At 44.2% G+C, this 12,574-nt stretch overlaps 1 protein-coding gene and 1 long non-coding RNA gene across 2 annotated transcripts; one reads left to right on the forward strand and one right to left on the reverse strand.

Moving 5' to 3' along the window:
- The first annotated feature begins 1,577 nt into the window (after positions 1–1,577).
- On the forward strand, positions 1,578–6,702 carry nae1 (nedd8 activating enzyme E1 subunit 1). The gene is made up of 20 exons (XM_061276291.1): positions 1,578–1,725; positions 2,092–2,195; positions 2,276–2,336; positions 2,416–2,446; positions 2,518–2,589; positions 2,669–2,748; positions 2,949–3,058; positions 3,199–3,308; positions 3,373–3,435; positions 3,518–3,581; positions 3,654–3,745; positions 3,829–3,888; positions 3,971–4,104; positions 4,169–4,244; positions 4,384–4,423; positions 4,515–4,601; positions 5,343–5,435; positions 5,505–5,619; positions 5,683–5,732; positions 5,797–6,702. Exons 1-20 carry the CDS (start codon positions 1,676–1,678, stop codon positions 5,904–5,906), a joined length of 1,602 nt encoding a protein of 533 aa, XP_061132275.1. The 5' UTR covers positions 1,578–1,675; the 3' UTR covers positions 5,907–6,702.
- LOC133152585 (uncharacterized) lies at positions 6,155–10,809 on the reverse strand. The gene is made up of 3 exons (XR_009714156.1): positions 10,399–10,809; positions 9,067–9,170; positions 6,155–7,331 (listed from the first exon to the last, which is right to left on the reverse strand). It is a non-coding gene; the product is annotated as an uncharacterized LOC133152585 (long non-coding RNA).
- Positions 10,810–12,574: the final 1,765 nt, after the last annotated feature.

Here is a 12,574-nt window from a genome sequence, read left to right on the forward strand (position 1 = left end):
GGGTGAAACTCATCTCTGTGACCTCTGTGATTTATTGTATTATAGTGAGCGAACCAAGGCCCTTGGCTGTCAACTCTAATTCTAATTATACACAGTCTGCTGTTAGTGGCAACTTTTTATCACTCTACCTTAAACTTGACCCTGAACCTGGCTGAAAACCAAATGTCAGCATCCATGAGGTCCAGGGGTCGCACGGAAACCAAGGTTTACCGAGTATCGAGCCAAACAACACAGAGACTAAATGAAGGCATCCGAACCAAAACAGAAACACTTGTCACCAGAAAGATTTGAACCGGTCGGATATTTTTACGAGATGCTTTTATTTCCTGACAAGGTGATGCAGATGGATCACGGGCTCGGAGAGAAGTAGGGGAGATATGAGTGGGCCTCGAGTTTGCGCTGTGTTGCTCTGCTGTTTGTATCCACGGCAACTGCGCAGTGACTGCTTCGACAGATAGCCGCTGTCCTTGCCAATAATGACAAAGGAACGTTTCTTGACAGCATGATTTGCGTACACAAACTACTAATGTAATATTTGTGTTACTCTTGAAAATAACCGGGAAAAAAAATTCTAAAACTTTACAGTGTTTCACAATTTACAATATATTTTCGACCGGTAACCCCGAATATTTAGTACACAGGTCGCATTTGTGATCCGACGTGAGGTGAAAAAGTCACTCGTTAAACAATTTGTCATCATTTTTCAGCATCAGCACTCTTTCTCCCCACATAGTTTTGCCCTTAACGATTTGGTCAGAGGTCATCGAGAGCAAATATTACCTCCGACAAGCGCAAAGACCGAGCTAAATATATGCGTGACTGATTCTATTTCTGAGCCCTGACTGTAATGCCTTAGAGCACGATCGATTTTGGCCGGGGATGATGTGCTTGGTCGGGTATTCTCAGTCTCAATAAAGCTTCCTGGTTCTAATTTGGTCAGGTTATTTGAGAATGTGTGTTAAATTTACCTCACACATGCCCACTCTCATTCCTTATTTATTAGTGCGCTAACAGGTTTATTTCCATTGCCATCAGCATTTAGATGCCGAGGAAACTTATGCAAACAATAATGCTGATTTTTAATAAATACATATTGAAGGGTGGCAAGGTCAAATGTTATTGAAAGTTTGAGGGGGGGGGGGGGAAACTTGCCAGTTCAGCTTTCTTTTGTTGTTGGTTAATACGGTATACAAACTGCATGAAGCTCAAAGGGTGCGTCAAACAATCATTTTACAAATAAGAGTTTATTCCTGGTCATGTTTGCAAACGTAAATTAGGAGATGCTGCCATCTACAGGACAACTCAAGTCTGCAGCAACAAATACAGTACAACACACCATACGCGTTAAAGCATCAGTAAATGGGGAAAATGACAGCAAGTAAACATTCAGTAAAAATAAAAATAAAAAGCTTTTGCAAATCATTCTATTCAATATTTACGTTACACACAACATCCCGATTTCATTGGAATTGGATGCTAATAATCAATGTACATGAAATTTTCCCAAACGCTGGCTAAAATAGGCGAAATAAAACATATCTTTTTTTTTTAGATTTTAAATAACTTTTATTAATCCGTTGGTACTTGACAAGCTCCCGCTGACAAATTGCACTGCGTGTGTCGAATGTGACGTGGCGAAAGCGGTTTCCCTTTTACCTAAACACAAACAGATACCATGGCAGCAACTAAAGCAGCCAAAGAACAGAAGTACGACAGGCAACTCAGGTAATTGATCTTTAAATGCCCTACTATATGCCGCTACATTATTACGCAATTGTCTCAATCAACAATAAAGCAATGGTGAATTAAGCACACCGCGCGGAAATGAAGGCGCTAGCATTAGCAGCTGTGCTATATGCAACCTCGGCTAAATAAACAGCGCCATTGGTTCCGTTTAAAAGTGTCCATTGTTTGTATTTGCTTATGCGCATACAATGTGTGTTTACTAGAACTAGTTACATCCTTCTTTCCCCTGCTATAGGGTTATTAGGTCAAGATTGTTCGTCTGAATGAGCAGTCCTAATTGTTCATTGCAGTCAACATTTGTCCTTCCATTTTAAATGGTGATGGATGAACGCTGTGTGCTTCCAGATTATGGGGCGACCATGGTCAAGAAGCTCTTGAGAATGCCCATGTTTGCCTGATCAATGCTACAGCAACTGGGACCGAGATCTTGAAAAACCTTGTCCTTCCTGGTAAAATGTTTCTGCATTCATGATTCAATCCTAATTGTGATGTTTTCAATGAATGAAGTCGACCCAAATGTCCTCATCAGGCATTGGAGCGTTCACTATTGTTGATGGTCACACGGTTTCTGGAGAAGATGTCGGAAACAAGTAAGAGGCATTTGAGTTTGCGGGTTGGATCATATTAGCGCCATTTGTCTGTTTGTTACAATTTCATCTTTCTTTGCAGCTTTTTCCTCAGCCCCGACAGTATTGGAAAGGTATGTGTGTTTATTAATAAGTGTATCAACAAATATGAAAGTGAGCCCTGACCTGAGTTTCTGTGTTGCAGAACAGAGCACAGGCTGCCACGGAGCTGCTCCAAGAACTCAACACTGACGTATCGGGCAATTTTGTGGAAGAGGTTCGTGTTGTTTGCAACTTATTGATATGTTAATGATGATGAAAATTCAGTCAGTTGTGTTGTCTCTCTGGTTTTTTAGAGTCCTGACATGCTGTTGGACTGTAATCCCGAGTTTTTCCATAGATTTAGCATTGTTATTGGTGTGCAGTTGCCTGAAAGGTATGAAATATAGAAAATATTTTGCATCACTACAAATGAGTTCATTCGAAAATCCCTTTGAATCCAATTTAGGACTGCAAGACAAAAAATGACAGATCATATCTTTGAACAGCGCCGGTCTTTGTCTTTGTAACAATGTCCAATCACATGCTGTTGTCCCTAACTAAGCATTTGTTCCCCTTTTCCTCTCCTGAAACTAGCACGAGTCTGAGGCTGGGCTCCGTTCTGTGGAGCGCCTCAGTACCATTCCTGCTTTGTAAAACCTACGGGCTCATTGGCTACATGAGGCTGGTTGTGCAAGAGCACACAGGTGAGTTATATGCACGAACACATGGACTTTGATGACTTCATCATGGTACTATGACGAGGAGGATCGACTTCATAATGACATTGTTCTTCCTCACTTTGACGCGACCCGTGTTCTAGATTTTGCCCCGTTTATCTCCACAGTGATCGAGTCCCACCCCGACAATGCTTTGGAGGACCTGAGGTTAGACCGGCCCTTTGCTGAATTCAAGAAACACATTCATTCCTATGACCTCGAAAACATGGACAAAAAGGTTTGTAGTGTGATTTTATTTTATTTCTGCTTGACTGATAGTTTTGTTTATATTTGCTGCGCAGGATCACAGTCACACACCTTGGATTGTCATCGTGGCCAAATGTCTGGAAAAATGGCTCAGCGAGGTGCAGTACAGTTTCGGAACAGCACAGGTCTGTGTAACGATGTGCAATTACATGTCAGACTTTTATTTTCATACTCTTTTAGCAAGACTCGCAGCTCCCCAGAAATTACAAGGAGAAGGAAGCCTTCCGACAGATCATCCGGGAAGGTATTTGTCTTTCGCTTCGCGGCCGACATCCCCCACTTGACAAACTTGTTGTCTTTCTTTGCTTGACATCAGGGATCCTGAAGAATGACAAAGGTGTTTTGGAGGATGAAGAAAACTTTGATGAAGCAATCAAGAACGTCAACACGGCTTTAAATCCAACCCAGGTGTCAGTTGGGATCACCTACGAAAACCAATCCCACTTTTTAAAATAAACTCACAATATTTATGTCGCTTTCTTTTCCCCCAGATCCCGAGCGTTATCCAAGACCTCTTTGACGACGAACTATGTAACAACATAACATCACAGGTTTTATATTCTTCTCTTGCTCTTTATGAAATTGTACAAATATTCCCGCGTTAAACCTCAATCTACCGCTATTTGTTGGCAGACTTCGGCCTTTTGGGTCATGCTTCGAGCTGTAAAAGAATTTGTACACAACGAAGGCTGCGGCAGCCTCCCTCTGCGCGGGACCATCCCAGATATGATCGCTGACTCGCAGAAGTTTATCAATCTTCAGAATGTGTAAGAAAAAACACCATCCGGCCATTGATGCTTTGTGTATTTTATGTTTATGTTTTCCTCACAGTTACAGGGAAAAGGCCCTGGAGGACGCGGCGTCTGTTAGCACATACGTCGAAAGTCTGCTCCAGTCCGTCGGAAAGGTACGCAGCAATTCCAAATAATAATCGGCGCTATTCTCGCCGAACCGTAGCAACGAGAGTAACGTTGCTCGGATTGCATCCAGTTTCAAAATGTCTTCCATCGTTCATGCCTATGAGAATATTTTGGTCTCCCCAACAGGCACCTGAAAGTATCCCGGAAAAGGACATCAGGCTCTTCTGTAAGTTTGTCGGTTTTAATTTGTGATTTGTTTGCGCCAGCGCAGCTGATTGATCGTTGCTGCCTTTTGCAAATGTCGCCTTGTTATCCAGGCAAGAACGCTTCCTTCCTCCGCCTGGTGCGCTGCCGATCTCTAGCGGCAGAGTACAACGTGGATTCGGTCAACAGAGATGAAATCAGTAAGTTGGAGATGCCTTTTTTGTCTTTTATTATTATTTATTTACTTCAAAGAATGTATCTTTGTATGCCATCGATGCATTGAGAATTCTAAAAAGTTCTTCTTTCGGCCGCTAGAGGGCAGATGTTGCAATTACCGTATTTTCCGGACTATAAGGCGCACGGGACTATAAGGCGCACCTTCAATGAATGACCCATTTTAAGACTTTGTCCTTATATAAGGCGCACCGGACTATAAGGCGCACCATTAATGCATCATGTCAGATTTTTAATCCAAATCAAATCATTCTCCATTTCGTCTTTTTTACTTCAACTTCAGGCGCAACAAATTAACTTAGAATCACAAAATAATGATCCATAGTCGTTTTGATTCATGATTCATAGTCTTCAGCGGGCCACTTATGATTGATTTCATGACACAATGCTTCGGGCTAGTTTAGATTTAGGAATTTAGTCCATATATAAGGCGCACCGGACTATAAGGCGCACTGTCGGCTTTTGAGAAAAGTTTAGGTTTTTAGGTGCGCCTTATAGTCCGGAAAATACGGTAACTTCTGTAATTGTTTGTGTGACCAAACAGGCCCAAATTCTTCACCAAAATTAACTTGTCAAGATGAGATGGGGTTTTTTTTGTGTGTGCGTAGATTGTATTTTTTTGCAATCTTTAATTTGATAGCGTGTCACCTTAATTAACTGCAGTCCTTTATTGTTCATTATCAATATCCATTGGATTTCCCCCACAGCTTCATGCATGGACAATCCCGACAGCGAGATGGTCTTCTACCTCATGCTTCGAGCCGTCGATCGCTTCTACCAGCAGCACTCCCGCTACCCCGGTACTCGGCCGTTCAGTCTCGACGGCAAACCAAAGTTGCCATGGGATTTTGAACCATGTGTTTTTTTAGGAGTGTACAACTACCAAGTGGAAGAAGACATCAGCAAGCTGAAGCTGTGCGTCACCGGCCTGCTGCAGGAGTACAACCTCAACGTCAACATCAAGGACGATTACGTGCACGAGTTGTGAGTCCTCGCTGTAATTTCAGGGGTGGCGTCATGTTTTCAAATCTTTTTTTTTTTTTCCAGCTGTCGATACGGTGCAGCAGAGCCCCACACCGTTTCTGCATTCATGGGAGGTAATTTGGAAAGTTGAAATGCAGTCGTGGCTCGTTCCTCATGAACTTTGCTCCATCCGTTCAGGTTCAGCTGCTCAAGAAGCCATCAAGATCATCAGCCGGCAGTTTGTGCCGTTCAACAACACCTTCGTCTACAACGCAATGTCACAGACCTCTGCTACTCTACAGCTGTGAGCCAGGTACTGAACTCATTTGCAAAACTAAAGGGACATCCCTGGATTTGGTTGTTCTTGCTGCTGGGTTTTTTTTTTTCCTTCAAATATGTGCACTTAAAGGTTGATTCGGACAAAAGTATTTAAAGTTCCTCGAGGGGAGGAACTGCATGTCGACTCTTTGATTAGTTATTGTATTCATCCCACATGACTGCCAACATACACCTTAACTGTCTCAATCACTGCTTTCTGATGAGGACTTTTTCTAAAAAAAGAAAAAAAAAATGGAGCTGTCAACATTTCTCTGTTGAGTCCAATGTTCTCCTCGTCCTTTGTAAATTCGAGCAAGATGATCGGCGTGCCGCAGCAAAGTCGTTCGTCTTGGTTTTCAACCGTAGATGGCGCACTTGCATTCCCCCCGGTTCAAACTCCATGGCTGGCCACTTGATTAGGTACACTCAGGCAATCATTCCAAATGTGATCCTTTTTTTTTTTTTTTTTTTATGTCCCAGCTGAAATCACGTTGACATAGCTGCTGTCATTTTCAGTTCCGGATGATGTAAGATATCCGCGCGAAATGAAAACACCGCGCTGTGTCGTCTACTTTAAAAAATAAAAAGATGTCGTCATCATCGAGCTCCATTGACAAAGAGCAACAAACAAACTGTACAAAAACACATGTACTGTGCACTACAACGTTATTTGACGTGACAATGATTCGGAAGAGGAGAGCTAAGATGGACTTCCCTTTATTTGCTTACTGTTTGTTCCGCTTCTACTCCACACTCGGCGCAAATAAAATCGACTACAAATATAAACGTTGTAGCTTCTTGTCTTTTTTAGCTTTCGTTTAGGAGGGGGGGGGGGTACAGCCTCCTTTCTCGCATCCATCTGCAATATTCTGGACATTCGAGCGCATTGTCTGAACTTGAAACCGTGTTGTCTTCAAGGAGCAGGAGAAGCCAGTTGATCCGTGTTGGTGCTTCAGAGCGGGGGGGGGAGGGGCTGTTAATGCTAAAATCAATCCAAGTCTGCAAAAGCGCAACATGGCCGGCCGGCCGTGATTCTCGCTGGAAGCTTAAGCAATAAAAAGCAGAGGAAACAACATGACTCAGCTGCAAACATAAAAGGAAATCGTGCCGTAAAGAGGCGCCGCTCTCTCTCGAGACGACGAGGGGGACGAAAGGCGGCCGATTGTTTCCCCGATGGCTCGCCCGTTCGTCTCTGCTTCTTTCAGCCATTTGTCTGGCTGCCGTCCAACTCTACGTACACTTCAGACCTCGCCTCCTCGTGAGGCCCGAGCTGAATGCGAAGCAGTTCGCCAAGAGACGGCGGGAGCCCGGCATACTCGAAACCTCTCAGGGGTCGGGCCGAGGGCCTCTCCATTCTTCCTCCAAACGGATGGAGCTGCCAGATTGGAATGTGAAAGTACAATACCTACAGCCATCTGAAAATGAAGCACCAAACCAACGTCACTATAAATTCCCTCATTCGTACATTAAAGCCGCAAGAATGGCTTCACGAAAATGAAAAAATGTTCAAGCCGCCCGCTTCCTGTGTGACATTTCTTACGCAACGATGCAACCGAGACAAGTCTCAAGATGGCAGACCTGCCTAATTTTTTTTTCTTTTCCCTCTATGATAGAAGCTAAATACTGCTTAATGTCCAGATCCAAACGTAAGCACCACTTGAATGAGGAACTTTTCACTTTGGTCGCCGGCCAATTAAACCAGACGGACCGCATCGATAGCGATGTCAACATAACCTACAAATGTGTTCTGGCCTGCAGAGTCAAAAAGTCGGTATGACCAGATGGGGTCGGAAATCCACACGCTCCCTCCTGGGAAAGCGTGGTATTGCGTTTCACCTCCCCCCCCACAGTCACGCCAGACCATCATTCACATGTTGGCCCTGTACATTCTCCAGGGACGTCCACATACTCCAAGCTACGTTGGCCTGATAAATGGTGCACATATTGTTTGAAAAACATTCACACAGCCCCCAAACATTCTTTTATTAGCTCCAGTGGAATTCTTTTATTTACCATTTATTAGCCACCGTAATGGCATGAATGTGTGTGTTTTCTTTTTTTCCCAAACGTTTCCGGCTAAGCTGGTGGCTTTTGTGCAATATCTACAACTTCTTTCATTAGCATTGATATGGCAACATTCCTAAAGCGAGAGCTTTGCTACGGAATGATTTACTTGCATTCTCCAGGTGCCATTCTTATCTGCGTCGCGCCTCTCTGGCATTTGTCCCGTCACCGAGATCGGTCGGATGCGGGCGCTGAGAATTTTCTTTTGAAACACACTGGAGATTTTTAATGGAAATAATTCCGTGTGGTCTCCTTTTCATGGTGGCATGTTAACATGGGCGGACGACACAAGCTCTTGTGACGCTTGCATGTGTTTTTTTTTTTTTATTGTCCGGGCTGCTTTTGTATGATTAATGAAGACCACCTGTCTGGTGGCAATGAGACGCAGAACTATGTCAACAATGTGAGCCAAGCTTAAGGACGTTCCAGGTGTCGCAATAGCCGAATTGCGTGATGGAGATCACTATTTTTTTTTTTTTTTCCTTGCTTCTGTAGTCCAACCAGAAAAGTGTGTGCAAGCGCGTGTGTGTTTGAGAGCTACGGAGAATGATGAGCTCCACATGGGAGTGTTTATGAAGTGGGGATGCTCAGGGTGAATTCCTCAGATAAGTGACACGACGACAGGCGTCCAGGGCCACGCGCGCTCCCTTATATGGAAACACGCAAAGCAGAGCTTGCCCGCTTAAAAACAACTTTTCCATCCCACCGTGCGTATTACACCTCGGTGAATATTCAAAGTATTTCTTCAGCAAGCGGGGGCCGGCCTTCGGCTTTTCAAAAGCCTCACTGCATGCGATCAGCTGCATGCAGACGACAACATTCTTCACATTCCTGCCTTTAATTACGCTGGCACCTCTCATTCCCCTCTCTTACTTTGATCCACAAAGCGAGTGTGCCGATCGTCGTGGTCCCATCTCGCTCTTTCTACCGCAAACTCATCAACATGCCAGAGGAAGGAATTCTAAAAAGCAGAACGCTAGGTTCTGGTTTTTCATGGCACATAAACATGTTAAGAGCCATAGAGTGGGGGGAAGAGCAGGTGAGCGAGTTGGAGAGGAAGTGGGAACCTCACGAAGGGATTCTTACAAGTATGTGGAGTCTTATCCTCTCTGTGGCGGGGATTTTGCTACGATGAGATCTGGCGGGGTGCAGCGGCAGATGAATGAGACTTTTGCGTGACCTCTCTCATGCTATGGAGAAACATACATAACAGAAAACTAAAAAAGTAGTACAGTATGTCCATGTTCCATATTTGGTGGATTTGTTCATCTGTTCATGACTTAGAAAACGACTCAAACATTATAAACAGATCTAGTTTGTATATTTACTCCTCTTTTTTGCATCCAATAATCTAGCTAGCTAACCATCTACTAATTAATCATCTCTTGGAGGGCCTCAATATGCCCAAAAACTAGATTACCGTATTTTCCGGACTATAAGGCGCACCTAAAAACCTAAATTTTTCTCAAAAGCCGACAGTGCGCCTTATAGTCCAGTGCGCCTTATATATGGACCAAATTCCTGAATCTAAACTGGCCCGAAGCATTGTGTCATGAAATCAATCATAAGTGGCCCGCTGAAGACTATGAGTCATGAATCAAAAAGACTATTGAGCATTCTTTTGTGATTATTAAGTAATTTGTTGCGTCTGAAGTTGAAATAGAAATGATAAAATGGAGAATGATTTGATTTGGATTAAAAATCTGACATGATGCATCAATGGTGCGCCTTATAGTCCGGTGCGCCTTATATAAGGACAAAGTTTTAAAATGGGCCATTCATTGAAGGTGCCCCTTATCGTCCGGAAAATACGGTAATATTTTGGCATCTATACGTAGCAAATTTTTAGGGGGCAAGCGAGTACTGGTATCGTTTTGCAAAAAAAAAAAAGAAGCTTCCTAAGCCCCCACGTCGGGGTCGCTGGAAAGTCAGCAGGTACAGCAATTTTTGGGAGGATAAGGTTTTGTTATTTTTGGGGGAACTGCGTTTATTGGGAATCTTTGTGGGAGGTTCAGTATAGTTCCCCACGTTCTCGGGCACAGCATTAGGGCAGCCCTCTCCAGCTTCAGCTGACTTGGCCTTTTTTGCTAAGTAGTGCAGAGGGAAGCGCTTTCTCCTTTTTTTGCTTCTGTCATGTCCCTGGCAGTTTGGAGTGATGGCGCCTTGACCTGCTTCGCCTGACAGTCCAGCAGCACAAATTGACAATGTCGAGGTCTCAGTCACATCTGCTGAGTCATGCAGACCAGCCCACCTCCAGGCCGGCCAGAACTCATTTACTGTTTAACAGTCAAGTCAATGTGGAGCTGTGGAAAATGAAGTATCAGCTTGTAGTTTTCCTCGAAGAGCTTCCGTGACTCAAAGGTGCAGGACATCATCTTGTCAATGGTTGTCGTAACTGCTCCTTTTTTCAATCATTACCTTTTTCCCCCCTTCATGGCCTTTTTTCACTCTGTAGAGGCGTGCAACCTTCGGAGCCACGACAGGCAAAGTTCTTCCCTGCAAATAAAGTCGAGCGAAGAGCCAATCTTTCTTGGCCCAAAAAGAACGCCGTGGAAACCAAAACCTAATCCATTATCCATTAACTAAAGTGGAAAATAGATTTTGGTGGAGACGCTGTGTTGCATCAGCGAGTGCTCTCATCTACATTTTGCAACGCAATCACCACAAAAGTCTGGAGGGGAGGGGGAGCAGTGGGGTCTACAAGAGGGGAGGGGGAGCAAGGGGGGGAGGATATCTTGCATGTTTGATCTGTAAGGAGAGAGTACAAAGCAGCAAGGAGCTGCCAGCCCCTGTTAGGTGGACATATGGCAACGCCGTGGCCCGGGGCGTCATTTGGGGAGGGGGGCCGGTCCTTTATGCGGTTCATTTTGTGTGTGTGTGTGTGTTTTTGCGATGAATCTGTGACAAAGTTAAGGGGTTTAATACGGGGGCGGGGGGGGCGACAGAAGGCGGTCCCGGCACTCACCCAGTCCATTAGAGGGAGGAGTCGGTTTTGAAGTCCTCACAATGCGCCCCCTCCCCACCTGTCTCTGATCCCCACTTTTCATCCGTTATTTTGTTTCCTGCCGTCACGTCCATTTTTGTTCCTTGCCGAATGAATGTGCCCCATGAAAACGTCACACTTTGATCATCTTTGATTTGCCGCCCGACATTTTGATGAAGTCGTTGTTTACCCCCCCAACAATGTCAAGCTGAGATGCCGCTCTGTCGCCGCACTTCAGAGTCCGGCAAATGTCGACATGGCACGACAAGAAGCACAACAGCTGATTTGAAACAATATCTCGCCTCATTAGGTCATGAACGTTATCTGCTCAAGTGGTGTTGACCTTGCCGCTTTTGCCAGTTTAGCATTAACTTTGATGGAATGCAGCTACTGAGTCCTTCCCACCCACCACTTCAAAGTCACGGGAAAAGCCGGGATTCCGAAAGCCCGAATTGTGAGGCGGACCTGCTAAACTAGCGCTAACTCCAATCTTACCGCTACTTCCCGCGCCTGTTTTCATTCCATCAATCGTTATCTAGCCTCCCCCTGCTCAGCATGTATCAGAGGTTGTATCATTTCAAGCATAAATAATTCACTAGGCCGCCAGAACATCAAGCAGCTTTGAAGGTCATCCCTGCCGTGGACACTCCTCCGCACTTTTGGTGACTGCAGCTGCAACAATGTACCGCAGGAATGCTGTGAACTATTTGCCTTTTGGGGATAAAACACTCGTTGCTAAAAGTCATGTGATGGCAAAGTCGGGGGCCGCGACGTTTGAACTTGCCAAATGTTAACCCTAAAAAAAGCCCAAGTGTTCAAGGGTCATCTGTCCATGCGCCAACAAGTTCGTTCAGCTAAAATAATATCTGACAATGTGACACTTGAAAGGAACATTGAATGTTTGACTACATGTTTCATTTGCGATTTCAGGCCTTGGAGGTTTGATCGAAAATGTGACAAAAATGATAGTCGTGATACTAAAGTGTTTTGCAAATGACCACTTCTGCAAACCTAAAAACCCCAAAATAATCAAGTACCGTTTTTTCCCATGTATAATGCGCAAAATTTAACTAATTTATTGTCCTAGAATCTGGGGTGGGCATTATACATGGGTACAAATTTTTTAATTTCTTTTTTTTTATCCGGATATCATACGGAGGCCGCCATTACAGATGCTGTTCACTTCAAACACGCTCCATACGAACACAATGCTGTCGTATCAGACGCTTGCTCGATCACCTGCTCGTTTGCTGTCTCTCACAATGTACCCTACACAAATCCGAAACATTTCTTCGCTATCGAGTTTGCTAGCGCATGCGCAGTGATACTGAGCGGCAGAATAACATCCGGTTGTTCCCAAAGATGATCTTTTTTCTGAAATAATTTTACATTTACGGACTTAAGTAGGAGTCAAAATTTGGGTGCGTATTATACATGGGTACAGGCTTTTTTCCAGCATCGACATGCCATTTTTAGGGTGCGTATTATACATGGGGGCGCATTATACATGGAAAAAACGGTAATTGTGGTATAAAACAAATTTTGTTCGATTAAAAAAACATTACCGTGCAATGCTAACACGCTAGCTATCATGGCTACACTCGGAACGAC

This window comes from Syngnathus typhle, linkage group LG4 (assembly GCF_033458585.1).
Source record: "Syngnathus typhle isolate RoL2023-S1 ecotype Sweden linkage group LG4, RoL_Styp_1.0, whole genome shotgun sequence".
NCBI classification, from domain to species: Eukaryota; Metazoa; Chordata; class Actinopteri; order Syngnathiformes; family Syngnathidae; genus Syngnathus; species Syngnathus typhle.

Excerpts from the sequence above, each read along its gene's own strand:
- nae1 (XM_061276291.1), top strand. The coding sequence starts at position 1,676 with ATGGCAGCAACTAAAGCAGCCAAAGAACAGAAGTACGACAGGCAACTC. Across the intron at positions 3,889-3,970 it reads GTAACAACATAACATCACAG|ACTTCGGCCTTTTGGGTCAT; the intron begins GTTTTATATTCT and ends ATTTGTTGGCAG. Across the intron at positions 5,733-5,796 it reads CGTTTCTGCATTCATGGGAG|GTTCAGCTGCTCAAGAAGCC; the intron begins GTAATTTGGAAA and ends CCATCCGTTCAG.